This window comes from Leptidea sinapis, chromosome 39 (genome assembly GCF_905404315.1).
Source record: "Leptidea sinapis chromosome 39, ilLepSina1.1, whole genome shotgun sequence".
NCBI classification, from domain to species: Eukaryota; Metazoa; Arthropoda; class Insecta; order Lepidoptera; family Pieridae; genus Leptidea; species Leptidea sinapis.
Window position 1 is genome coordinate 8241857 of NC_066303.1, and position 27945 is coordinate 8269801.

Sequence of the window (27945 nt, forward strand, 5' to 3'; positions counted from 1 at the left end):
ATGAAATATACCTGTATGTAATAAGTTAACTCCAAAGTATATAAAAGGCTATAAAATTTTTCATTAAATCTTTTTCAAATTTAAAAATATTTATGTGTTACGTTAATTTTCTAAACTATCCAACACAAAGTTAATTAAGTACCTACGTAGGTACCATACGCAACGTAAAAACACCATATAATCATAAACCTTTATTATTTAAAAAATACAAAATTTGTTCAATGTAAAACTTCTTATTTTATATTTTTATTCTAGATAAACTTAAAAAGTATTACTTACAATAATAATTATACACAGCCTTTGAACCTTTGTAAATAGTAATATGTATAAGTACTTTCTTAAGTGCTAAGTTGTGGCGATTTTATACAATAATACTTAAATTAATATCTATGAGATTCTTAAATAGGATAGTCATTATAAAAGTAAAGCTTAACAAAGATATTATATTAATAACTTTATACAATGGTAAAGTATTAAATTAGCAATATTTGTACTTGTTATATTTTTGTTAAAATAATTAGAAAATAACATAATGTTATATAATGTTATTTTTAATACAATACTTAAAACTCTTTAGTATAATAATTAATTTATACTTTCATAAGGAAAGTTTGTACTTACTTAAAATGGATTAACTTAACATTTAGTTTATGATAAGTTAGGGTTAGTAAGCACTTCGTCAACCGAAGTTGTATGATTATTTAATAGTGTCCAAGAGAATATACCTACCAAAATTCAAGAGTTGTTAAAAAACTTTGTGGTGAGAGTTACTATACATATTATTCATATGTTACCACATTGATATTCACTTTGGGTATCGAGCAATATATTTATTTTAGTAAATATATTAAAATCTTTTTTTTGAAATATACAAAATGGCTGCCATGCGTTTATCTGAAGCAGGCTAGTCCAAGCTCAATGCGGAACATTTGGTCCTTCCTTCCAACATCCCTCACAGCGACATCTAGTAACGGAAGACGGTTTGGTTTGTCTGTCTCATACTCCACAGTAGTCTTGGCCCACTCCTGAGACTTGTGCTGTAAAACAAAATATTTGCTGCAAATCAGAAAGCTTTTTTCAAAAAGCGTGTCTAGGAGTCAGTTAGTCTGGTATAATTCCCGATGGTTTACGCTGAAAGCAGATTTGGGCAGACTCAACCAGATATGTACCCACAAGAACGTAGAACCAGCGTTACTTATAGAACATTATAGCGATAAAGGCAAACGAGCCCACGGATGGTCCCATACGTGAGTGTGCGAGTTCCAAAGAGCAATAAATACAATACCAGCATCCTCAACTGAAGAGGACCACGATCCTCAGTCATGAGGGAACGTCTGCAGAGAGAGAGAGAGAGATAATAGCCTATGAGGGTTATATTATTATCTATCAGAGTTAGAGAAGATAAATAATGCTTGGGGAATCATTGTTAAGCGTCATCGTTGGATTCTTGTTAGCCATTTGTTGTATTCTGGGATTAGGACAGGTCTTATTTACTATTAATCCACTGGTATTGCAAGATAGGCTACTGTGTCCCAGATACACAATTTGACCGCATATCGCATGACCAATCATTGTTCTAACAAAAGTAGGTTGCGATAAAACATTTCTTTCCTTTGTTGTGTAGTGATGGGACAAAGTTAAATGTTAAGAAAATGATCTATTGTAATATTTGGCTTTTATTTTTGATTTTTTCAATCCCAGTAATCAATATTCGGAAATGCCATCAAAGTTCTTAGTGGGGTGATCTCAAGTCCGTTGGCAGGTGAATGTTAAAAGCTGAAGATGGTTCGTACCTGGCACTCATCAAGCAGGGCCTTGTACCGCAGCCTGTTATTGGCTTTAGGTAGGATCTCGGCGTCGTTGAAAGCGAGGAGTTTCAGACCCCGTTTGTGGTTCTTCGCTCCAGGGTCGTAGTATCCGACGGTGTTACGGCAGTGTAGTGTCACGTTCTGGACCGCTGCTACAGACAGGAGCTGCAGATAAGTCAGCTGGCTATGATCGGCTTTGTAAGATATCTGAGGACAAATAGATAGATATAATTAACTTAATATCACACACACCCTTTGCACTTCAATTCAAATAAAAATTTCTTTACTTGAAAGAAAATAATGACACTTATGTCAATCGTATACAATTTACCTCCACTTGGGAATAGTTGAGCCTAAGAAAGAAGAAATTGCAAGAAACTCATTGTGACTTTTTTATCACAAGTACCTGGCTCGACTCTGTATGTGTAAAAACTCGGAATACGCGGTTGTTTCCACTCACCGAAAATCCATCTTCTATTTCACTGAGCCAAGCCTCATTTCTGCCGTGGTAAGTGATGTCCTTCGATTCCATCGGTTTCGGGAACACGCAACTAGCACCGTTTGTCATATCACAGTGGACTAATATGGCGTCGTTTGAATCCCCTCCATTTGGGTCTATCCAATATTGATCTGGATAATTAATATGAGCGTTTAATTCACTGGCATTTAATTATTTTTTAAATGTTTATTTAATCAAAACAAATCTTATAACTATATTTACAATACTACGACTGCATAAAATTAAAACTATCATTACGTGGAAGCGTACCAAGAATACTGGCAGCATTACCCCGTTGGATAGCAAGGCTGATCCGTTGACCGAAATAGCTGCCAGCGCTTGGGCTTCCAGTAGCCTTATTGAGGCGCGAAGATAGTATTTTGAACATTCTCCGCGCCTCTGGGCCCCACGGGCCAAGTGTCTCGACACCAAACGGCACAAAGATGTATGACTCACTGAGACCAACATATTTGCGACGCTTGCTGTCTTCGGCAGTCGAAGCAGCAGCCCCAGCACCAACTGACGTAACATGGACATGAGAAGGAGCCAGAGTGTCGACGCAAGTAGCGTCCCACACCAGCGCCCTTCCCCGTGCCCAAGCCACCAGCGTCATTACATCAGGACGCTTGCCATCGCGGCGGGTAATACCATTTGGCTCTAAAACAGCTGGTATATTAAGAGCGGCAAATGCCCTGCGGATGACGGCCCAAATGTTACAGCCCAGCAGCTCAGTCCCAAGGGTTATGATGGTAGGTGATGTGCCCTATCCATTATAATGCAGTGCCAGTGATGGATTAAGCAAGTGTGGGGCCTTTAGCTGATTCTTTCTATTGGAAGTAGTCGGTTACCGAGTGTCTGACGTGGATTGTCTATGCCGGTCAGGCAGAGATGAATGGATGGAATATGCGGGGTGCCCTTGTGTGCGGGGCCCGTTGCAAATTCTAATCTTGCTCACGGTTAATCCCCCACTGTGCCACGCAGGACTCTTGGCCGAATTGCGCAGTAATTTCTCCAACTACCACGCCTATTAAATCAAAACAATAACGCTTGCACATGACTGCTTTGACGGTAGAAAAATGCGCCCTTGTTGGGTGCCACATAACCGGTATGCTGATTAAAGCTTTGAATCAACAAGAAATGACCAAGAATAGTTAATGACCAACATATGACAATTTGTCACGATTATTTTCGCTTAGTAAGTAGAATTTGTTACTCTTTGAATTTGAGCGCTTAAAGCTCAAAAATCGCTTCCCTGATAATACTTTTTATTGGGTAACGTCCATTCCATCATTGCGTTTCAGGAAAATAGACGTCAGAGCTATCTTTCAGAACGAATACAAACATTGTAATGTGCTTTAATATTTTTATTTTTTGCGTTTTTCCAGCGGAAGATACAGTCTTAAAGTACACTACAGAGATTGATCACGCATTATCGAACTGTGAGGTATATACAATACTGTGTATACACTAGTATATTGTAAGTGGTTGGAACATAAGTTAATAATCGATTTTTAATAATTAATATTTGATTTTTTCTTTGACTTAGTTTTCTATAAATTTAAAAATCTATACACAGCTACTTACCGCTCGGCAAAAGTGGGTGGTGGTATTTGATATCCCCACACGTCTTACCAGGCGCATCTTTAGAACCATCGGGCCTCAGGAATTTATCCAGCGATACCTTAAGCCTTTCGTAGGCTTTCATCACAATTTGTTTGCGTTCTTCAAGCGGCATGTCGTCCTTGAAGAAACGTGGTGGGATAGCGCTAGGATCGTCTCCTAATGGATCAGGTCCTTTTATTGATCCTGTTTACGAACAAGTCAAGACTTTGTTAAACTGCAAACTTGCAATCTTAGCAGTTGTAAAAATACAATAAAATAACATAAAGAAAAAAACTTGAGCCGCAATCTATTGCTATCAACACACATCACTGAAATGGCGTCATTTATCTCATGAGCCATGATATCAAAGAAAATTTGCAGGCCAAAGTGGTTTTTCCATATTTAAAGCACTATAAATTTTGTCTTAATTCTGCTTAATTTAGTAAATCATTTCGACATAAGTTTCGACTCGTAGGGAGGCATCTTTAGAACAAACTTCCCAAACATTTCAGCATCATGTTTCTTGAGTTGCTGATATACAGGGTGGACCAAAAGTCCGTTTATAATTGGAATGATGATTAAAAAAAAACTAATTACAGTAAATCAAAATTGTTTATTGTTTTTGATAGTAAACAAAAGGGGAATTTATATCTTAAAAATCACATCATCCATATGCAATCCTTCATTATTCTGGCATTGCTGCAATCTAGAGCGGAATTTTCGATGACAGCTTTACATGTTTCTGTTGAGATGTTTTGGATTTCTGTGCGAATACGATCCTTTAATTCGTCAAGAGTTACTGGGTTGGTTGGCTGGAATGCAGAGGTTTTTGATCACCATGACATAGTGTCACTCCAATAACGACAATTTTGTCTATTAACATGCCCATTTAGGTGGAAGTGTGCCTTGTTGAGTAAAAAAAATGTTTGTAAAACTTGTGAATCGCTCTACCATTTCGTTCGCAAACTGCAACCTAGTGGCATGGTCCTGAGGCCTAAATTCCTGCACCATTTGGATTTTATAGGAATGTAGACTTAAATCTTTCTTGAGAATGCGGTTTAATACATCATTATCTTGGCACGTTAAGGACAGCAGACCGCTTTCGAGTTGATAGTCCAGGTTGGTCACGAACAGACGATTTTACTCGCTCCACGTTTTCCGGGTCCCTCGACGTTCTAGGCCGGCCAGATCGACGTAAATCCATTGTTGAACCCGTCTTCTCAAACTTGAGCACCCATTTTTTAATTAACACACCTGATGGAGCTTGATTTTTGTGTCGTATCTTGTAATGATTGCAAAACTTTCGTTGAGCTAAGGTCGCAGAATCGTTGTTTCGATAGTACTCGCGTACACAAAATGCACGTTGACTACCGCTAAACGACGCCATGGTACTAAATTCCCACTGGCTGCTCTTGCAATGTGTAATCCTTTCACCACCCTCCGCCGCCGCTGCTAGACGCGGCAACCGATTCAAATGTAAACGGACTTTTGGTCCACCCTGTATAAGCAGGGGAGTCTATATTGAAAGCTGACTGAAAACCAAAGTGACACTTAACATGTAACTTGCTGCTAATTCCATACCAGATACCTTAGTAACTGTGGTTCAGTTTGGTTTGGGATACTTATAATGTATCTAATAAACATTAAATATGTGTATAAAAGCCAATGCAAATTAAGTCATTATAAAGATAAAAAAATATTAATATATAAAAATTAGTAATACCTTGTTGTAACATAGCTGCAATAGCAGCGGCATCGTAAGCCAGTCCTTCCCCGGGTGGACCCGGAGGTCCGGGAGGTCCCGCGGGTCCGGTAGGTCCATGTCGGCCCGGTTCTCCGCTCGAACCGCGAGGACCAGCGGGGCCCACAGGTCCGGGGGGCCCGGCACTACCGTCGCGACCAGGTGTTCCTGTGATATTGCATAATGTTGAATATTTTACTTTATTTATACCTTAAGGCTTAAATAAAACAAGCTCAGTTGTTTGTTTTATCAAAATTTTACAATACGCAATGAACTGGAATTCCAATCTGAAGCTGTTCTTCTAATTTGTTGTCTTTTTAGTTAGTTATATAATTTTATAAATGTTTCCAGTATCTTATTATGAAATAAAATAGGACGAACCTCTTGGTCCTGTATCCCCATCCTTTCCTGGTGGACCCATAGGGCCTGGCAGGCCTCTTTCACCCTGTCTTCCTGGGGTACCCACAAGTCCTGGTAGACCTGGTAATCCTGCGTGTCCTTTAGGTCCATCGGCACCAGCTTCCCCTCGATCTCCTTTTACCCCATCCAAGCCAGGTGGACCTTGTTTTCCGGATGGTCCTTGAGGGCCTTCCACTCCTGCAGGACCTGTTTCTCCTCGTGGTCCTCTTTCACCACTAGGACCTGGTGGACCAGAAGGACCTATTGGGCCCTGAAATTGTTCAAATTGATTACTACAAGTATTCGTAGAGTATACCTAACTATAGTAATCGTTTAAGTTTCTCCATTGAAAGTGATTTAGATTTATATGATAGACACAAAATAATTTTAACCTGCAATCCCGGCGGGCCCGGGGCTCCTGACTGTCCAGGTTGACCCATAAGGCCTCTATCGCCAGGACGTCCCGGAATACCCGGCTGTCCCAATTTTCCTGGTCGACCCTCAGGGCCTTGTTCTCCCATTGGGCCGGGTGTACCTTGAGGACCCGGGTTACCTACAGGACCCGGAGGGCCGTCTTGTCCAGGTTTTCCTGGAGAACCACTTTCACCCTAAAATTAAAAACACAATAATTGTTTAAATTTGAATGTGTGATATTTTAAGTTCTACTTCGCCGTATGGGACGCCTCGCAGAAGTGAAACACAAAATCTGATTACGTTTTAAAGAAAAGTAAAACTATAGACGTCTATAGGTACATATAATATAAGATATATAGGTACACACATCTACTTTTATGTAAGGATATTTCATTAATAACTTCATGCCTCAATAACTATTTGGAGTGCAAACATGAGTTGTATACAAAATAAAATCTCTCGAGTTGCCCCTTTCGAAATTTAAAATAAAAAAAGAAAAAACAAATGAAAAGATAAAATTCTCCGGGCTATTGAAAAGTTAATTCTTGTTACAATTTAATAGTATAATTATTTTAAATGAAAGCCTGTTATTTTTCTGGTGTTGTCACGTCGACATCTAACAAGAGAAGAAATTATTAGAGCTGTGGGTATGTTGGTAGCCCAAAACGTAATCTCCAGGTTAAGCACACGTTATCATGACATGGGAGATGTCGCGAAACAGTATTCGGACAGAAGTCATGCCACAATTCCCAGACAGGATCGTTTTCTTCATAATATAGCCACATGAGAACCTAGCACTATGGCTAATTACCTAGATACCGACCACCAGTTGTTAGTCAGTAAACAAACAAGAAACAAACGGAGAAGATGACACGAAGTTGGTCTTTATTCTCGCCGACAATCAAGAGTTCTAGCTTTACGGCGTGGCAACCGCAGATGGAGACTTTTGTGGGCTGAAGAACATTTAGAATGGACTAACGTTCAAAGGTCACTCGTACTCTTTTCTGATGGGTCTCGGCTTGGATTTCAATCAATATTGACGAAGAGTAAGAGTTTGGCGAGCTCCAGGCGAGCAAAGTCGTCTCCAATATCCACAGGATGCATCCGCAGCTGCATTCCTATCAAAGTGTAAGTGGTACAATGATGGTTCGGGCTGGAATTCGTATGGGCATACGAACCGATCTCGTTTGGATAAGAGTTAAGGTCGGTCGGTTCTGAGGTCGTAGAACCTATAATTATTCCACTAAGATTGCAAAGGGGTCTGAAGTTCAACTGATGCCCGACAATGCGCCCAACCCGCCTAGCTGCGGAAACATAATGTAGGCATTACTGACTAGCCTGCACAGTCACCCAGAAAATAATGAATCGTGTATATTAATTATATTTGATAGAAGAATAGCGAGCAAAATATGCAGCATTAATGTTGGGACGCAAGCGTTGAGTTGGAAAGTCGTAACCGAATGGAACGCCATACTTTATGTAACACTATTTAACTAATAAACAGTCCGTCAAAGTAATATTTACAGCATTTACTATATTTGCGCACCGTACCTGCACACCGCGTAGACCCTGTGGCCCCGGCGCACCCACTAATCCAGGTAGTCCACTCGGTCCTCTCTCACCACTAGGACCAGGTGGACCTATTGGACCTTGAAGACCAGGTTCCCCTTCACTCCCCCTTTCTCCTTTCCCTCCTTCAGGACCTTGGGGTCCAGTTAGACCTATAGGACCAGGCAGGCCAGGTCTTCCTGATTCACCATTAGCTCCTTTAGCGCCAGAAATACCAGGCGGCCCTACAGGACCAGGACTTCCTTGCGGACCCTGAAAATATAAGTAAGATATTACATTATATGAAAGCCCAGTCACAGTGTGCTACAATTTCGAATATTGCATATTTTTCCACATCTAGGTCAATGCGTAGGTTTTCTAAGTAGTAATTTACATTTTCTTTAATGCAATTATTAAAATTCACTTCAATATTATGTTCTTTTGCATCGTTTAAAATATCCAGCGGTGTGTTATCAAAACTTGAATCACTCATTATTTCAAGAAAAATGGCGGGGTTACGAATAACCTACTATTTTTTTACGGCGCGCCACATTCTGATAGCGTGGAGCGCGCGTAAACGAAAATGTTCTTTTTTTGAAATTCATACAGATACCACGCATCGAGCAATAAGAATGTGACTGTTTGTTGAAACTTTTTGCGCATGAAGGGATCGAAAAATAAACGAAAGAGTGTTGTTATGAAATTCAGTACAACATTACAACACTCGTTTGGATGATGTAATGGTTATTACGACATTGGGTGTTTTAATGTTGGTAATAAGCTAACTGTTCCAGAATCTTTAATAGAGGATTTAAAGTATGGATGTAGATAAAATTATTTATAAATAGAATCGGATTGACAACGAAGCAGTTTTTTGCTTGTAAGGACCAGATTATAAGTTTAGACCACATAAACGTATTAAGTAAGATAGCATAATTATGCGTGCTAAGTATATCGGTAAGGATTATGACGTAGGTGGATTGATTCCTTAGCTTCGTTACGTAAAACAGTTCACACTCTTATTTAGGTAATGAGAATTAGGGTTTATAGGTTTTAGGTAGTAATAAAAATGTTAGGCTATAAATATCAGCAGTTTACCATGTTATATACAGACAACAGCGATCAGCCGAGCTATCAGATAGCCAGCATAGCTTGGTACATTTCCTCGTAGTAAAGTTATTACTTTTTGTAATATTAAATATGAATTTTGCTCCCACATTCAGGATTTAAATTATTTTGGTTTTGTGGCTCTTAAGTTTAAGCGTATCCTTATCTATAAGTGATTTACCTGAGGGCCTAAGTCACCAGGTCTTCCTGGTAGACCAGCTCGGCCCATATCTCCTTTATGTCCAGTCTCTCCTCTGCTACCCTTTGCCCCGGTTTGTCCAGGTAACCCTCTTTGACCTGGTTCTCCAGCAATACCTTAAATTTATAATTAAGTGGACATAAATAAGGTGCATTAATATGTGCAGGTTTATTATTTCGAAAAATTGTCTTTGCGGAGCAATAATAAGCTTTATCATTTAAATCGGAAATCTATTTTCCGTGGCACTTTACATAAAGGCTAATCCAAGCCGACAAGGATAGCAACAACGGAGGCGTTGTGCCATGTGCTTTAAAATGCTACCAGCCGAAAGCTTATTGTGATCAATAATCCTAGTAATAAAATTCTTAAGTTTGTAATTTTGTTAGAAATGCCTATCCAGGAGATAATGATAATTTTATGTTATATTCTTCTACGAACTTTTTTAAAGGTCATAACGATATGTGATAAAGCGTTACTTCAAAGTGACAAACGACCTTTGCAGAGTGGGCGTGGAAGAGTTCATCTCTATAAGCGCTCGTCTTTTCCCTAGATGTTAATTGTCCTTTTAAAATGATAGGTCCATGATACTAAATGAATAAATGTATTTGATTTTCGGATTACAATTATGATGTTAAATCAATTCCACGCACGTACGGATATACGGATACCATATACCTTATATCTATTCTTCCTCTTTCTACTTCTTTCTCTGATGTTCTACACTCTTCATTTCATGGTTAATTTAAAGGATTCATTTAATGTATCAAATAGTTGTTAGTTTGTTGATTTGTTCTTAAGTAGGTAAATTATTTTAAATATATCGATGTTTAAAAGCTTTCAATGATAACTAAATATTTTAACAACAATAAAACTTTTATATGATTTTCAATAATACGTTTCATTACCTGGGCTCCCTGGTGATCCTTGTTGACCTTTCGTCCCAGCGTATCCTCTGTCTCCTTTTAAACCAGGCATTCCAGTCAAACCAGGTGGACCAGACATTCCCGGTGCACCCTGCATCCCTGGCGGTCCACGTTCTCCGGTGGATCCAGGAGCTCCTACCTCTCCAGGCACGCCTGGTGTACCAGGTTCACCTCTTTCAGCGGGCTCTCCTGGTGGTCCTGCCGGACCAACTGATCCTTGCGGTCCCTGCTCTCCTTGACGACCTAAAGTTCAAATGAATACATCATATAATCCTAAGCTAAATATTCGAATCATATCAGACGGAAGACTTTCACTGCTGGACAAAGACCTCCCCCAAAGGTCTTGACCAGATCGGTCGGGACTCTACGACCACTACGTCTTCCGGTACATGGTCGCCATTCGAGGACTTTACTGCCCCAACGACCATCTGTCCGTTGAGCTATATGCCCTGCGCACTGCCACTTCAGTTTCGCTCGATTGTGTCTTCATAAGGTTTTGCATTTTGGAACGTGAGGTCGTAGTCAGAATGATGCGAGCTTCAGAATGTCATAATTAGTTAGCTTAAAAAGTTTGTGATATACTATGAGAACTATAATGGATTAATTTGATTGTTGTGTCCAATGTCTATAGGGAAGATATTCTATTATATATGCTCATTTATTAGCTTCTGCCCGAAACTTTGTTCCGCGGAAAAATGCACCCTAAATTTTATGTTACATTTATGATGATCGGTGTAGTAATGAAGGCGCATAGCAAACAAATTAGGATTATATATGGAGTATAAATACTTGTCTTCTAATATTCTTCAGATCTTAATATTTTACAATAGGATAAATCTGGACGTGTCCCCTTTTATATTATAAAAATACTTTCATTTTATGTAAGAATCAACTATGTTCCTAAATGAGAATTTATCAAAAAGTAGGTCAATTAATTTCTTACCAGGCGGTCCTTCGTTGCCCTGAGGACCTTGTGATCCTCTCTCACCCTTTTCACCCGGTGACCCACTTAATCCTCTTGGACCTGGGAGACCCATTGAACCCATAGGTCCAGGGTGACCTTTGCTGCCTCTAGGACCCTCTGGACCCTAATCGAGGAAATATTTCAATGTAATTAATGAATATTTTTGTGAATTTGGTAAAATGTACATTTTTTCTTTTTCCCGAAGTAACGCTGACTTAAAATTCAACATCTTTAAGGGTGCGTAATTAGCTTAGCGCTATTTATTGTGTCGGATATGATATTGATATGTGTTCTAGATTAGACCTCACATCAATTTATAACCCTCATATATTAATATAATTTAAAATGAAATTAAAAAAAAAATCACTTATTTAGTAAAATTTACTCAACAGTAACATCTTAATTTATAAAATATTTAACTTTAAGTTTTAATCATTTAATTTATTGAAAAGTAAACCAAAGCTAAGGAGTTAATAGTAACTTTGAATAAAAAAATCTTACTGGTATCCCATCAGAACCTTGAGAGCCTGCTTCACCTTTATCCCCTGGAGTACCGGGTACTCCAGGAGCACCTCGTTCACCAGGGAATCCCCTATCACCTCGAGGACCCGGTTGTCCAATAGGTCCTGCTGGACCAGAGGCACCGGGCTGACCTTCTTTACCAGGAGATCCCGGTAAGCCTGCAGCTCCCGGCATGCCCTGAAAAATTAGAGGCTTTAAAACACAAGGAGTTATTAAGTCAAAAAATCATGTCGCTATCTACACTCATCGTAAAAAGACACCAGAATTAGGAAAAGTAAAACAAATAGGTAATAGCACTATAGGCCTATCAACTATGTAACAGCTATTCCCAGATAATTTTAATATATTATATCTGTTATCATTGAGCTTTGAACCTAAATTAAATTTAATAAAAAATATTTAAGTGCCACAACCAAGAACTACACGATGGATACTGGCAATTATAATTTTTTAAGCTCTGCCGATATATCAAATAATATTGACGTGAAAAAAAATTGGATTAGAGTATGCAATAACCCTTTTTATGGAGATAAGTGAGCCAGCCCATTACAATGCATGCAATTCATAAATTACGTCACACGTTAAGGGGGGGGGGGGGTGTCATTTCAATATTCCCTTGGGACAGGGTGGATCAAAAGCTTTATGTACTCATATTTTAAAATCTACTACTAAAACTTGCAGGTAAAGTTACAAGTAATATAAAAACTTAGTATATTTCTAACTTGATCTTTTTTTATAAGGCTTATTTAAATTTAAGTCATTGAGGAGTGCTGTTTCAAATGTTCCGGGGGAACGGAGCTTCCAAAAGTGTGATTTCTTCAGTCTTCCAAAAGGTAAGAATGATAATATTATAGTTACAGGAAATCCAGTAGGGCCTGGAGAACCAGCTGGGCCTCGTTCACCAGTCGCCCCCACAGGTCCAGACAACCCCTGTGGTCCGGGGCTTCCATCGCGTCCACTGTCGCCCTTTGGTCCTGGTGGTCCTATTTGACCCACTTCTCCGTCTTTTCCTGGTTCACCCTAAAAATTGTATTTGGGTATTATTAAATAATAAATGTATCTTAATTAGACAGATAATAGGATTCAGTTTAAGAAAACGCAAGAAATGGTACTTCTACAGTTTTTTATTAATACATCAGGTAGTATGGGCAAATATGACAGCAATAGGTCGGTCGCAATTGTAGTGCCGCTCATTATTTTCGAGTTTTTCAAGAATCCTGTGTGGCACTCTATTGTAATGGGCAGGGCGTATCAAATACCATTCACTGAACGTCTGCTCGTCTCTTCCCTTATTGTCATTAAAAATGATACACAAATTATTATAATTAAACTTATAATCTTCATTTTCATTGTGTCGGAAACCTCTTTAATGAAGAATTAATTTCGATTAGTGGCCAATAATAATTGGAAAGAGAATATCTATCAGTTAGTAAGTAAGTCCTTGATGGATAAAATAATATAAAAGAAATATCGATTCTCATATTATTAATTACCTGTAACCCCCTTTCTCCAGGACTGCCCATTAATCCGGGTGCACCCTGAAGGCCTTGTGAACCTTGCTCACCAGGTCTTCCATCTGCCCCTGGGATACCTCTTTCACCAACAGGCCCTGGTTTCCCTGTGATACCAGGACGTCCAACGATTCCACGGGGCCCTTGCAGTCCCTGTACACCTGGTCTCCCAGGGTCTCCAGAACTCCCTTTTAATCCAGGTAAACCAACATTGCCTCGTTCTCCAGGTTGACCCTTAGCACCCATGGGTCCATCTGCTCCAGGAAGACCTCTCATGCCCTGTAATCCTCTATCTCCCTGAGGCCCCACATTACCAGCAGGCCCTCTTAGGCCTCTTTTCCCGCGTTTGCCTTCTGGTCCAGTGGTACCAGGAAGTCCACGAGGGCCTGAAGCACCTGGCTCTCCTCTTACTCCCATTTCTCCTTTTTGACCACGATCTCCTGGTTGACCCTGGAATTGTTTTTTCATGAATATTTAATTCAATACCAATATTTTGTAAGGGACTTTGTAAAATTATTGCCTATTATTCTTTAAAAAAAATCTGCTCTGGATCACTGGTAGCTAAGACATAATATTATTTATATAAATAAGCATTTATATAATAACAAGGTTTCAAGTGTTTTGTATATTTTAGAGAGATTAACTTTTCTTCCATAACGTAAACGAAATTTGTGACATTTCATCACTGTAACGTTCTTAACCTTGTTAACAATAGTACTCTTAATTTTAAAATTTGTATAAAAACTATTCAAATCAAAGTTGAACTCAAAAATCTAATCTACATACCGGCATTCCTTTTGCGCCTGGCAAGCCGGCATCTCCCGCAACTCCCGGTGTACCTCGTGGTCCAGGAAACCCTTGAGGCCCGGCAGAACCAGCTTGACCTTGTACTCCCTTTTCCCCAGGAATGCCGTCCCTCCCCGCAAGTCCTGGTGGTCCAGCCTCCCCGGACTGGCCAGGTCTACCCGTTTCTCCTCTTGGGCCCTGCATACCTTGACTTCCTTTAGGTCCCTGAACGCCTGTTTCTCCTTTTATACCTGGAGCACCGGGAAATCCAGGAGACCCTGGCTTTCCCATGTTACCCTGAAAATGGTTTTGTCTTTAACTATCTTTATAAAATGTTTATATCATTTAAAAACTATAAATATACATGTAACACATTTAAAGTAAATAAATTTAATATATTTGCACATAATATCATTGGTACTAAACAAATTAAAGGAACTAGGACTACTCCTAAACTATTATGTAAAATGGAAGGCTTAACCATTTGATTAGTTCTAATTCTACTTAAAAATCTTGTAGACAGAGGGGTGGGCACCGATTACGACATAAATTTGAATCGGTTTCGACATTATTTATTTCTTATTTTTTACTTGCATCTACCCATTCACACATCCTCTCTTATGCTTTTTGGTCATATCCATTGGTCATTGGTCATTGGCCTAGCCCAAATTCACTAATAACACTTTAAAATGATATAATTGTACAACCATGCATATTTCCTTGCTTGTCTGGCTCATAGTTCACGCTTTTATTGATACATGCCGTTTGATTTTTAAATACAGGTCTTATCATACTCACTATAAGTCCTGGAGGTCCAGGTGCACCGTCAGTTCCTCTCATCCCCGGCGTGCCTGGAGGTCCTTCTCTACCACGCTCGCCTCGAGCTCCAGTAGGACCCTGCAAATTATAATACTTTATAATGTCCTATGACACAAAAAGAAACAAATATCATCATCATCACCAGTCGGAAGACGTCCACTGCTGGACAAAGGTCTCCCCCAAAGATTTCCACGACGATCGGTCCTGCGCTGCCCTCATCCAACGTATTCCGGCGATCTTGAACAGATCGTCGGTCCATCTTGGGGGCCTACCAACACTGCGTCTTCCGGTACGTGGTCGGCCATCTGTCCGACGAACAATAGTTCGCACTGCCACTTCAGTTTCGCAATCATTTAAAAAAGACATACTGCTTGATTATTTTGTTTTAGTTCTTTTATACGGCCTTGGCTTAATTAATGAATATTTCGATAGTCGCTGGATTCTAGATTTCAAGTGAGTGTTTTCGGAGATTTGCTACGCCGCTTAGGTATGCTTGCGACTCAGCCCACAAATTAAGGTGGCTACATACAAGTACGCTAATCGAAAAAAGTTATAATTGGATTCGATTGAATTGTATATAATTAATTTTTAATTTAACTTAAACATTTAATTACAAATGATATTGCAGCAAAGAGCGCTAAACCGATTTTATTGACATTTTGATGTAGTCGCTAAAGTCTTAAGACCAGCAATCTTCTAATATATCTCGTGTTTATGAGATATAATATTAGATCTTTGTTAAGTCATTTGAACTCTTTTATTTCGAGTTAATCAAGATTTTTTGATGGATTACGATGTTCATAATGGTTATACATTTTCCCGCCAGCCTAGGTAAAATATTACTAAAGGGTTCTTGTATCAGATATTATACAAAATTAAAGACCTACAAACATGCTTAATTAAAAAAGCGTATTTACCACTGGGCCCGTTGGTCCTATCGGCCCGGGTAAACCTGTTGGGCCTTTCTCTCCAGGTAAGCCTTGTTCACCCTTCGCCCCGTCTTTTCCATCAAAGCCTCTATGCCCTTTTAAGCCCTGAATTCCGGGGACACCTGGAGAACCTCGAGGACCTGGTTGACCAGGAGTCCCTGGTTGTCCGGCCTCGCCGTCCTCTCCTGAAGCACCCTGAAAGAAGATGCAAGGGTAAATATAAATTAAAAAGTAACATTATTTTATTTATGGATTGAAGGAATCAGAAGAAGAAAGGGAAATCGAAATAAATAATTTCAGTTCCTGAATAAATAAAATTTGTTTTTGAAGTATATATTTTTATTTATTTTATTAAATCTCACTCGAAACATTCGTGAAAGATTAATTGCGCTAATACAAAAAATCAATCGCAAGAATTTGGGATTATAATTAAAAGTCTTTAAAAGTGGAGAATATTAAAGCATGCCCTTAAAAAAAACTATTTTTCGCTTATTAGTTTTAACCTTATTTTTAAATTCTCATACATACATCTTTCCCCGGCACGCCAGGTGGTCCTCTTTCTCCAGGAGGGCCTATAGGTCCAGGTTGTCCAGGCTCACCGGGCTCCCCACGAGGTCCTTGAAATCCTTGGGGCCCAGGTAGGCCTTGTGGACCTAAGTAAACAATTTATAAATAATTTGTTATTTTTAAAGTGATATCCCTCACTTCTGGGATTAATTAAATTAAATTTCTAACCAAAATTTATGATGCCTGACTTGAACCCGAAATCGAAGCCACCGTCTGAAAGTTGAACAAGACAACAACGAACGGTTGGCTCGCAGTCAAGAAGTCGAGGGTTCAAGTCTCGCATCGTTCATAAATTTTGGTTAAAATTTAATTAAATTAAACCATGTTTATCTTAGCAACAGGATACTTTGTTCTTGCTTGTAAAGTTTTCATTCATTTCACTATTCGTACTACAAATTCAATTTGTATATTAAATCCCTGAAGTGAGGCAGACACAAAAAATAGCAAATATCATAATTTTCATTTTTAGACAACCCTTTGGAGAAAGATCCTTAAAATGTAGTATTACTTTTCATACGTAAATATTAATAGATCTACTCTTACTAAAATACTTTCCTTGTTCCTCCATGTCTTTTTACGTCTTACATCATCTCTCTCGTCATAGAGATGAGAGTGACTTGCGGTTCAGAATGTGGACAGTGCTAATATCAGCTAGTTTGGGTTTTAATTGGTTACACTTCGGTTACGGTATTATAAATATGATTTAGTTTGGGCGACATTGTGTTCTACAATATTAATAAGACCAGTCTCATTAACACTATTAAGCTCTGTGATGGGTTAGCGTAATTTTTTTTACTATTTAATTAATAATACTACTTTTTAAATGACAAGCATGCGTGGAAGTAAACTGCTCAATCCAACATAGACTACTATCAAAAATTGTAATTCGAGCCTGTACAATTGAATTATATTAATGTTGTGCTGGATTTTCCTTTGCAGTGCTTTTCCCAGCAGATATTAAGTTTTGCCATTCACTGCAATAGGTAAACTCATTAGATATAAGTTTCGATTTTTGTTTGTTATTGACATGCCCAAGTGGCACTTTGTGTCCTACGGGTAAAATAAATATCTTTGTATCTTTATCAAGAAATGGTAAAAGGACTTCTTTCAATCTTCACTTCACGGCGTTCACAATACGTTGATTGTTGGAGGTGAGAAGGTTGTATCGTTGCTATTTGAATTTATTAACTAAGACTACTCGATACCTTATTAACATCGACCAACTGCAGGCTCAACTATAATTCTTGTTGCGAATAAATTTTTAACTTTCCTTAATTGATTTTATAAGTAAGGGCTTATTTAGTTTTAGTAACCTACCTGGGATTCCTCTTATTCCGGGAGCACCCACAGATGCTTGCATGTAGTGATAAGGGTCAAACGCTGGTCCTTTATCACCACCTGCTGTAGCTGCTAACTGTGCCAAATAAGCGTTCACCTGAAATATGAAGTTAATGATATTCAACTATCCAATAGCTGTGTTATAATGATTGATAGAATCTTCCCCGGAATTCTGTCCCGGCTGATCTCCGAAACAGCTAGACTTATATCACAAAAATTCACTCGCAGGACTGCAATTTCGGTGCAATTTAAGCTATTTAATTACAGAAAAACCTATCAAGGTTCCACGCAAAAATAATTAAATCCAAGAAATTGTAATTAGCTCTATTTTAATTTTAATCATAACACTTTTATAGATTCTTTTTCTCAGTCGCTTAGCACTCGACTGAGCGGTCATGGTTGTCATGAAGTATTTTTGTTATCAAAAGTTGAGATTAGTTGCTATTATTCTCCAACACCACATATTTTAAGCGCCTTTTTTCATTTCCAACTCTTGTAATGTCCACGTTTCCACAGCATACAAAAATCTGTGTAAGATTACCTTCTGCCCGAGCCTGGTCTTTGTCACTTTCATGATGCCCCTGGTCGTTCGTATCATAAATTATGTACATTCATAGTGTTCCTTATACATTTTCTATTAATGGTGCACATCTTCCAATGTAAAGAAGAAAATAAAGAAAAGGTATAGTAAAGTATAAAGTAATAAAATAAGGTATGATTCTCTTTCTATTATTCATCCACCTGCATATGGCTTGTAATTGCAATTCTACTGTTTTCTAACTGTTGATTGTTATTGATGCGATGTAACAGCGATGCAAAAAAATATGTTTCTCATAAATAATAAGTAAATAAAATTTCTTGCTATGTATCATCATCGCAAACTATATTTGGTACTTAATAAGAAAAGAGAAATGAACTCGAAACCTCCTTAAAATATAATAGTGTTATATCTACAGATCACAACAAATTTAAGAACCAGTAAACTCCTGAACACCTAATATTGGCAATGCAAACAATTCAGTCAACCAGTGGGAGGCTCGTTTGCACAGGAAGCCGGCTAGATTATGGGTACCACAAGGGCGCCTATTTCTGCCGTGAAGCAGTAACGTGTGAACATTACTATGTTTCGGTCTGAAGGTCGCCGTAGCTAGTGAAATTACTGGGCAAATGAGACTTAACATCTTTATGTCTCTTGGTGACGAGCGCAATTGTAAGAATCCTGAGCGGCACTGCATTGTAATGTGTAGGGTGTATCAATTAACAACAGCTGAACGTCCTTCTCGTCTTGTCCCTTATTTTCATATAAAAAAAAATAAAAAAACCTATTCAGGTTGCGGGTTCGGGGTACTGGTTGTTCATTGGTCGCGTAATGATCACAATATTTATCTTATTCGCTATTGGCTACTTTATAAAGGTAAGTTCTGTGTTCCTAATATGTCATCTGTAATACAACATGTGCTTCGACTCATATTAAAAAATCATAAATATCCGTACGTCAGGTATAGGTCCAATTGATCCCGGTGAACCTGGGGCACCAGGCACTCCATTGACCCCAGGCGCTCCGGGTGGGCCAGGGGGACCTTCGTCACCATGTATACCAGGCGATCCTCGAACGGGCACAGATGCTGTGAACACTGGGGGAGGCCGGCTGGTTGATGGTCCTGAAAGAGATTTACAACTTGGGTAATTTTTATGTGGTGAGTAAAGTGCGGCATTTATAATGGTTTTTCTTTAAGGTAATTCTCAGTAGCAGCACATCATCTGAAATTGTGCCCGTTATACCGCAATGGACTCGCCCCTTCTTATGTCTGAACTAGATGAATAGATGACGAAATGCAGGTGATATACCTCTGCCTTCTCGTTAGGGGTTATACAGGCGTAAGATTATTAAAATAAAACAGTGTGTCCTAACGTTTTCACACAGAAGTGAAAACTTCATTAAGACGAGGCTAATAATACCAAAGGGGGTAAGGGGGAGAACGGCTTTAAGATCCTCGCCGAGCCCTTGCCTTGGAAATACAATCGCGCGATCATTTTCCAAGAAGATGGAGTGATCAAATTAAAGACTCGTCATTCAAATTCTCCACAGTTAAGAGATATGATGGACAGAATCCGGTGGAGGCTGATCATCCGCACCAGATGCAACCAAAATGCTAACCATGATCCTCAGAAATGATGGATCGACCCAGAGAGATTAATACCAAATACAACTGTTTTCGGTTCTAAATAAATTTATAACATTTAACAATACAAATAACTTTAATTGTACGTAAAAAAAAATACTCTGGTAATTTTTTTTCTAATTGCTCACAATCCCATAAAATCCCAACGAGCGTTACAAAGCTCTGCTGTCAGCTCAGTCTCATTCAGTTGGTGATCTACTGGTGAGTCGAAAGCGGGAAAAATTTCCAACTGGCGTTCCATTGGCGTTTTCCGAAATCTGAAGTCCTGACATAAGGTTTAATAAAATTGTAGTTTAGACTTGATTCCGTTTTTGAGAACCAGATCTTTATATATACGAACAATGAAGAGATCCTCAACCAGAGGTATAATATTAATACCAATCCAATGTCCGTGTGTCTGTCCATCGTTAAATTAAAGGTGTAAAATTAATAGTTCTCTTACCTAATGGTACAGAAAGACAGGAAGGTAGAACTGAACAATTGACGCGGCCGCTGTAGCACTGACACAGAGTGCAGTTATCTCTCTTCCAGGTGTCCCCATCAGACCACATCCTACCCATGTCCACGCATCTGACTGGAGTTACTGAAAAATAAAGGTATGTAATTAAATGTTAAATAATAAATAGCTTCACTTTAGATGATTCACATTAAATTTGATTCACACAAGATTTCATTAAATATACCCACCATGGAAGTATAGTATCTATTATTTCTCAAAAAATCACGAAAAATTAGCAGCACAATCTGTCGACAGTATAATCAAACATTAAGTAGTATTGTTAATTTAGAATTACAAGTGAAAATTTAAATTTACGCTCGAAGAAGATTTTAGAATGATAGTGAATTTATCGGTTTGTTAAATTCTTTCGGTGTGACCGTTTATTCAGTGCAAAGTCACCTAGAATTATATATTAGACTATATATATTACCTTTATATTATATATACTATACTATACCTAATACTTCGTAACTTACCGGTAGTTGGCCCTCGGAAGTCTCTTTCAGCAATGATGGCTGTTGGTAGGAAATACACAAAATTAATGAGGGTAAAAACAAAAACTGTCCAAAGGCATCTTTGAATATAAAGTTGCCTTCTATCCTTTTATCTAGTGAAGCTAATGCTGTATGGCTCTATACTATAAATAAGACCGAATCTAAAATAAGTATTTGTCTTTTTAGAAATATTTTAACGAATTGTGTCAATGCGAAGAGAAGAGGCTTCATTGTTCCTACTACATTAAAGTCCGAAGAGAATCGCATGGTGTTTGTCATACACAAGAGTTCTTGCTGTTTTTATACTAAAATACTAGAACAATTCCACACTACCAACCAAAGAGAATTTAACCACTACGCACTACTTTGGTGTGCCTTATAATTATTATTGTATTAACATTTAAACATATTTACGTGCAAGTCAAATTCGTTGTATTCATGTATTAGGAGTACATGACTATTGACATATCTAGTTTCGAGTTGCATTGTTTGTTACTGTCTTCATATTTGTCGTTTTTTACTGCCACAGAAATATTTTACTGTTATATTTTCGATTCCAGTTGACCATAGCAAACTAACTACTATGTACACACCATTCTCATCTTGACCGAAGGGATCGTAATCGTCATAGTTAACTAGATCTGGTTCTTGTGCTTGAGGCAGCTCTACATTATCTCGGATGTCAGCAAGCTCCTTCGTGCTGACTGACACGGCCAGCAACGTGACGCAAAATAGTAAGCCCCACATTCTGCCTCTGAAATAAATCAAAATAAAATCATGTACCTGTTGTACCTAGGACAGTTTTTTTATATTTATCTTTTATTTTTATTTTAAGAACTGTACTCAAACCATTTCTGCATATTCTGAAAGATCAATTATTTGAGTATTCAACATCAAAATATCAAAAATGTATAACTTATACTTACATGTGTTTTTGATAATTAAATTTGATTATTATTGGCCAATTACCACATACTCTATTTACCTAGGCAAGTACTATGGTGTACCTAGGATACATTGAGGAATTGGGGGTAATTTATGAAAAATATAAACATATTATTCGCTTAAATAACATATTTAACAAAAAATAACTTATAAATTCTGAACAAAATCAAAATGATATTCATAGTTTCTTTATTCTAATGAGACGAAGCTTTAAATATTATTAGAAATATTATATTACTTTAATGTTAAAAAAATTAAGAAAATATTCTCCTGGCCAAAGTACAATATCAGTCCATCTACATCATGTACCTTGGCCACTGACCAAAATAAAACGTTTAAAACTATCAGACTTCAAAACATATTAAAAATACTTTATTCCCCATAAAACTTTTTAACGTCGATACCACCAAAAACCGGCTTAATAGCGGTAAGTTACTACTTTCAAATTGAATAATCTGTACGTCAGTACAGAATACACTAGACAATAGAATTTAACATCGTAGAAATTTTTTAACCCAGCCTAATGGCCTAGGTACACATAGTGCCAAGGTTCAACAGATTCCCCAACCTGTCTAAACTAAACTAAAATGATGAAAATTGAACCTGAGAAGAAACCGTATGTCTCTCATTCAATCTTTTCTAATGCTAAATGTTATATTTTCAATAGGGCTACTGGAAAGCCAAGCGCTGGCAGTTATTTTGGTCAACGGACATCCTAGCTGTCCAACGTGGCAACACTGCCAGTATTCTTCCTCGTAGTGACAGTCTTTACATAATGTAATCATATTATGTTCCGTCCGAGCGCTCTTACCAACTGAGCCAACCGTTCGAGTACGCATGGATCGTAAATTTTAGTGTATCTTGTTCAACTCCCAGGTTGTGGCTCCATCTACAGGATCTAATTGATAATTGATAACCTGCTCAATCCCAATAATTGCATATTAGGAAATTTACTTGAGATGTCGCTCTTTCAAATCTAAACAATTTGTTATTTTAAAGTGATGTGTTTAAAAAGTGACGTTCATAAATTTTGGTTACAAATTTAATTTTTACAATTAATCCCAGAAATGAAGCACATTAGTTTAAAATAACAAATTAATCATATCATGTCCTACATCTCCTATTAAAAGTACCTACCTAAATACAGAACAGGCAGATACATCTTACGGCGGTTTCCACAAGTAGAATTCAGATGGAACGGTTCCAGAGAATTCCAGAAGATACTAACATCATATTATGTTAGTACCTATTATTTATTAAAACTGCACCCATGTTGTCAGAATAAAAAAAATAACAAAAAAACAACCGATTTCAAAAACACTATTAAAAACAATAGATATAATATTTTTAGACTTTTATGGTTTTCTCATGGCTGCCATTGTCAGATCTGGACCAAATTGCAATGGGTAGTTACCGCTTTCATAGAAGGATAAGATATCAAAATCAGTTCACCCAGTCCAAAGTTTTGAGGTAACAAACATACTGACGAATTGAGAACCTCCTCATTTTTGAAGTCGGTTAATAAAATAAACATATTTAAGAATTTAATTCATTCTTGTCAAACATGTTTGTACAATTCGCGCATCACAGATTTGTTGAGAGTAGTTGCAATAGATTGCTATTAATAAATCTAAGTCAATGTGAAATAAATAGAGCAATATTCAAGATCGTATCGTTCCACATTTCTACTAATAAATGATTTGTTCTATGAATTTGGCCCACTAACCCCTTCTCCAGTATCACATCTAACGACCATAAGTTTCTATCGTGGTGACAGACCCAATTGACGCCTATTCTGCGTATTCTAATTAATTTCATCTGTTAATACATTCATTTATGTGTATGTTAGTAGGTTAAATGCCAGTATTCGCACTTTCACCTAATTCTATTTGAACGATATATGAATAAATAATAATTAGTCCCTGAATCTGATAAAATTGGGACTCATTGAGATTGCTTGTGGTGGCGACGTGGGGCGGGTTGTTCCCTTCCGTAAAATATGGTCGAGGAAGGTGATGGGGTCATTTTCGCGGCACTACTTGTGGTGACAGGATGATCCTATTATCGGGAAGTATGCTACGTGTTTTTTTAATAAAAGTTTTATATAATCGCTGATAAAATGCTCGCATAATGCCTTTATTTATTTACGGTGTGCGTGTTTTTTATGACAAGGACGAGACGAGCAAGAGGTTCAGCTGATCGTAATTGATACGCCCTGCTCATTACAATGCTGTGCCGCTTAGGATTCTTGCGAAATCAAAAATTCTGAGCGGCACTACAATTGCGCACGTCACCTTGAGATATAAGAAGTTAAGTCTCATGTGCTCAGTAATTTCACTAACTACGACGCACTTCAGACCGAAAAAATAATGCTTACACATTACTGCTTCACGGCAGAAATAGGCGCCGTTGTGATACCAATAATCTAGCCGGCGTCCTGTGCAAAGGAGCCTCCCACTAGTAAAACTGGTGTGTAGGTCCATTGATGCATCTACTGTACTCAATATCTCTTGTATGTAGTAATAATTCACTTTGCGTATATTGTAATTGATGATTTGTAAAACGATAAAGCTGTAAATTTTGATTGAAAAGTTTCTTCTCATTAAAGCCCAACTTCCGAAGTGGTAGTAAATGTAATAAAAAGAAAGCTTTAGAGACAATCATAAGTGTTCCTCAATCTACATAAATTAATTGATTTTGATATGATTTGAGATTGAAATAGGATCGATGTATTTGAGATGTGGTGCTGGAGTTACAGCAAGGAGTTACCATGGACGCAACATGCAACAATGTATCAATTATTACGCAGCTTATCGGCTTTTCACGATTTGTCTCCGTCGTATACTCTTCAGCCATATAGAAGATACGACAGATCTCCAAGTGAATGGGTTAAACAGCACCGAAGACGATGACCTTCTATGATATGGAGAAGACCACCAACGAGAATCGCAAGTGATAACTGTCTTTAGTCATGAAGTACCGGAAAAGTAAAAGAATATAACGAATGGATGTTATTTTGTTTTTCATAGTTTCGAGCTTTACTTTCAGCTTACTTTATGAAAATGTGTTAGTTTACTTCCACCTACATGCGTGTGGCATATGATGTTTTAAAAAATTTTAGTGTCTTCCTGAATATAATTTTCCTGGAAGAAGAGGACAAACGAGCATACATAAAGATTGCCAGATGGTGCATGTGGTCACCGCATTCTCTTGATCTCTTCACAATCTCTTGTAACACCAGAGGAATCATAAAATCATTGCTGCAGACATCATAAAGCTTCGAATAAACTTATATATGAATGCGAAAACCGAAAAAGCCTGCCACTGGTATACCAACATCCGAATTTTTCCACCGGATAAAATTCCGAATTTCATCCGCACAACTTGAAATGCAACACGCATTCCTACACCTGCGTTATTCTAAATTATTCAAATTCATATATTTGTATTCAAAATCACTTATTGAACGTCAAAAACTACCAACCATTCAAAATAGACTGCCTTAGACCTGAGAAGAACTGGCGGAAGAAACTCAGTGGTCTTTTTTTATATTACTTATTATTAGTATCGAATCATCCACCAGCTTTTATTCCCGAACTGCTACAACTTATAGACCTTCCAGGACTCTCACTCCAAAGGCATCTTTATTAACTATATTTTTAACGGTATTGCAAGTGTTCAGGGGCTACAGTTCTCACTTCCCATCAGGTTGCCCGTTGCCCCCCTATTAAAAAAAACAAATCGTCGCGGAATTAATTCAATTTTTTTAATTTAGTACCTAGGTCTAGAATTCACTTTTTTTATTGTTACACAAATCGAACGAAGACTGCGTATTTCAGCTGACAGCGCAATTATGAACCCAATAAACTTACTATTATTCATATCTATACACTGCACTGTCGTATGCGTGAAGTTAAAAAAATCCTCAGCCGCGTGTTTTTACTTTGTTACACCACTTTACAATATACCAGTGGGAAGCTCCTTTGCACAGGATGCCGGTTAGATTATGGGTACCACAACGGCGCATATTTCTGCCGTGAAGCAGTAATGTGTAAGCATTACTGTGTTTCGGTCTGAAGGGCGCCGTAGCTAGTGAAATTACTGAGCAAATGAGAGTTAAGATCTTATGACTCATGGTGACGAGCGCAGTTATAGTGCCGCTCAGAATTTTTGGGGTTTTTTTAAGAATCCTGAGCGGAACAGCATTGTAATGGGCATACCATCAGCTGAACGTCCTGCTCGTCTCGTCCCTTATTGTCATAAACAAAATATGTATTGTAATTGAAATGATTTGTAAAACGATGTTGATTTAAAAGATTGGCAATAAGTTTCTTGCCCCTTCTTCTGATTAAAGCTAAACTTTTACCGAAGTTTGACATTCTTAAGTGTAATTTCCTTAACTTACGTGAATAAAGTGATTTTGATTTGATTTAATTTTGATTTGAATGATGATCGTCTGTTGGAGTCTTTTTTATACGAGTATAAGACTGAGCAAACAGGCAAGTGATGGTATGGTTAAATTTAAGTAAAAAGTAAGGAAAATGTTTATGCACTTAGCCCTTCTTCATTATTTACTTTAAGACTGTTAGAAAAATTGAGATTTTCAAGAATTTTAATACCCAAGAAGAAATCACATTATTTACTTTACGACTGTTAGAAAAATTGAGATTTTCAAGAATTTTAATACCCAAGAAGGAATCACACATTAAAACCATGAGTTTCATTCTAGAACTAATTTAGACACTTTCCTAAAGCCCTAGATTTGCTCCAATTTTAATTAAGAAAGGTCCTCTTTTTATTAAGAAAGCCTTAATAGTAAACGAGTACCTTTAAACCAAATTGAAGCTTTATTTAAGCATAAGCATACCTTGGCGGTTGCCGCAAAGTGATTAATTTTACCCTAATACCAAAAGGTTAGGCATGTTATACCAGTCAGGTTGTTATTATATACCTATGCAAAAGTTTCAAGAAATAGTACTCTACGTAAACGCATATAACATATATGTAATTTGTTATATTATAAACTGGTTAATTGGAACCCGACTTTTCGAAAGTTTTGGTACAATTAAGAACAAAGTCTCAAATCCCTTGGACAGCATTCCGCACCAATCCATCCATGCTTCACACTCTCGGTATAAAATCTAGACTCTCATCCATCTGCCTCCGTAGAATCTTAAGAACAAAGTCTCAAATCCCTTGGACCGCATTCCGCACCAATCCATCCATGCTTCACACTCTAGGTATAAAATCTAGACTCTCATCCATCTGCCTCCGTAGAATCTTAAGAACAAAGTCTCAAATCCCTTGGACAGCATTCCGCACCAATCCATCCATGCTTCACACTCTAGGTATAAAATCTAGACTCTCATCCATCTGCCTCCGTAGAATCTTAAGAACAAAGTCTCAAATCCCTTGGACAGCATTCCGCACCAATCCATCCATGCTTCACACTCTAGGTATAAAATTTAGACTCTCATCCATCTGCCTCCGTAGAATCTTAAGAACAAAGTCTCAAATCCCTTGGACAGCATTCCGCACCAATCTATCCATGCTTCACACTCTAGGTATAAAATCTAGACTCTCATCCATCTGCTTCCGTAGAATCTTAAGAACAAAGTCTCAAATCCCTTGGACAGCATTCTGCACCAATCCATCCATGCTTCACACTCTAGGTATAAAATCTAGACTCTCATCCATCTGCCTCCGTAGAATCTTAAGAACAAAGTCTCAAACCCCTTGGACAGCATTCCGCACCAATCCATCCATGCTTCACACTCTAGGTATAAAATCTAGACTCTCATCCATCTGCCTCCGTAGAATCTTAAGAACAAAGTCTCAAATCCCTTGGACAGCATTCCGCACCAATCCATCCATGCTTCACACTCTAGGTATAAAATCTAGACTCTCATCCATCTGCTTCCGTAGAATCTTGAAGTTCTTTGGACTGTGTATCTCCAGAAAGATGGCCACAACCTCGAACAAGTGATGGTTACTGGGAAGGTAGACGGACGAACCCTATATATATATACCCCCTATATATATATGATTAAGTTGAGTACTTACCTTGAGTGCTGTGAACGTGGTGCGGCTCGCCAGCGCCGCACACAGTGAGTGTCCCCATCATCCACCAGGATAGCACATAAATATG

The 27945-nt window shown here is 38.0% G+C and overlaps 1 protein-coding gene across 1 annotated transcript; it reads right to left on the minus strand.

The window, feature by feature from the left end:
• Window positions 1-176: 176 nt before the first annotated feature.
• LOC126976225 (fibril-forming collagen alpha chain-like) lies at window positions 177-27913 on the minus strand. Its single transcript, XM_050824469.1, has 24 exons — window positions 27861-27913; window positions 21446-21606; window positions 20835-20873; window positions 20302-20442; window positions 19171-19337; window positions 17656-17773; window positions 16300-16424; window positions 15760-15966; window positions 14822-14920; window positions 14024-14320; window positions 13220-13687; window positions 12585-12746; window positions 11706-11903; window positions 11184-11328; window positions 10223-10483; window positions 9300-9433; window positions 8015-8284; window positions 6442-6657; window positions 6032-6320; window positions 5633-5818; window positions 3892-4113; window positions 2269-2438; window positions 1794-2015; window positions 177-1037 (listed from the first exon to the last, which is right to left on the minus strand). Exons 2-24 carry the CDS (start codon window positions 21597-21599, stop codon window positions 891-893), a joined length of 4437 nt encoding a protein of 1478 aa, XP_050680426.1. The 5' UTR covers window positions 21600-21606; window positions 27861-27913; the 3' UTR covers window positions 177-890.
• Between the last annotated feature and the right edge of the window lie 32 nt (window positions 27914-27945).

Bases quoted from the DNA above. Each gene is read 5' to 3' on its own strand.
- LOC126976225 (XM_050824469.1), bottom strand. From the start codon at position 21,599: ATGTGGGGCTTACTATTTTGCGTCACGTTGCTGGCCGTGTCAGTCAGC. The intron at 17,774-19,170 runs GTACGGATATTT...TTCATATTTCAG, and splicing joins CAATTGGACCTATACCTGAC to GTGAACGCTTATTTGGCACA. The intron at 12,747-13,219 runs GTAATTAATAAT...TACAATTTTTAG, and splicing joins CTGGAGAAAGGGGGTTACAG to GGTGAACCAGGAAAAGACGG.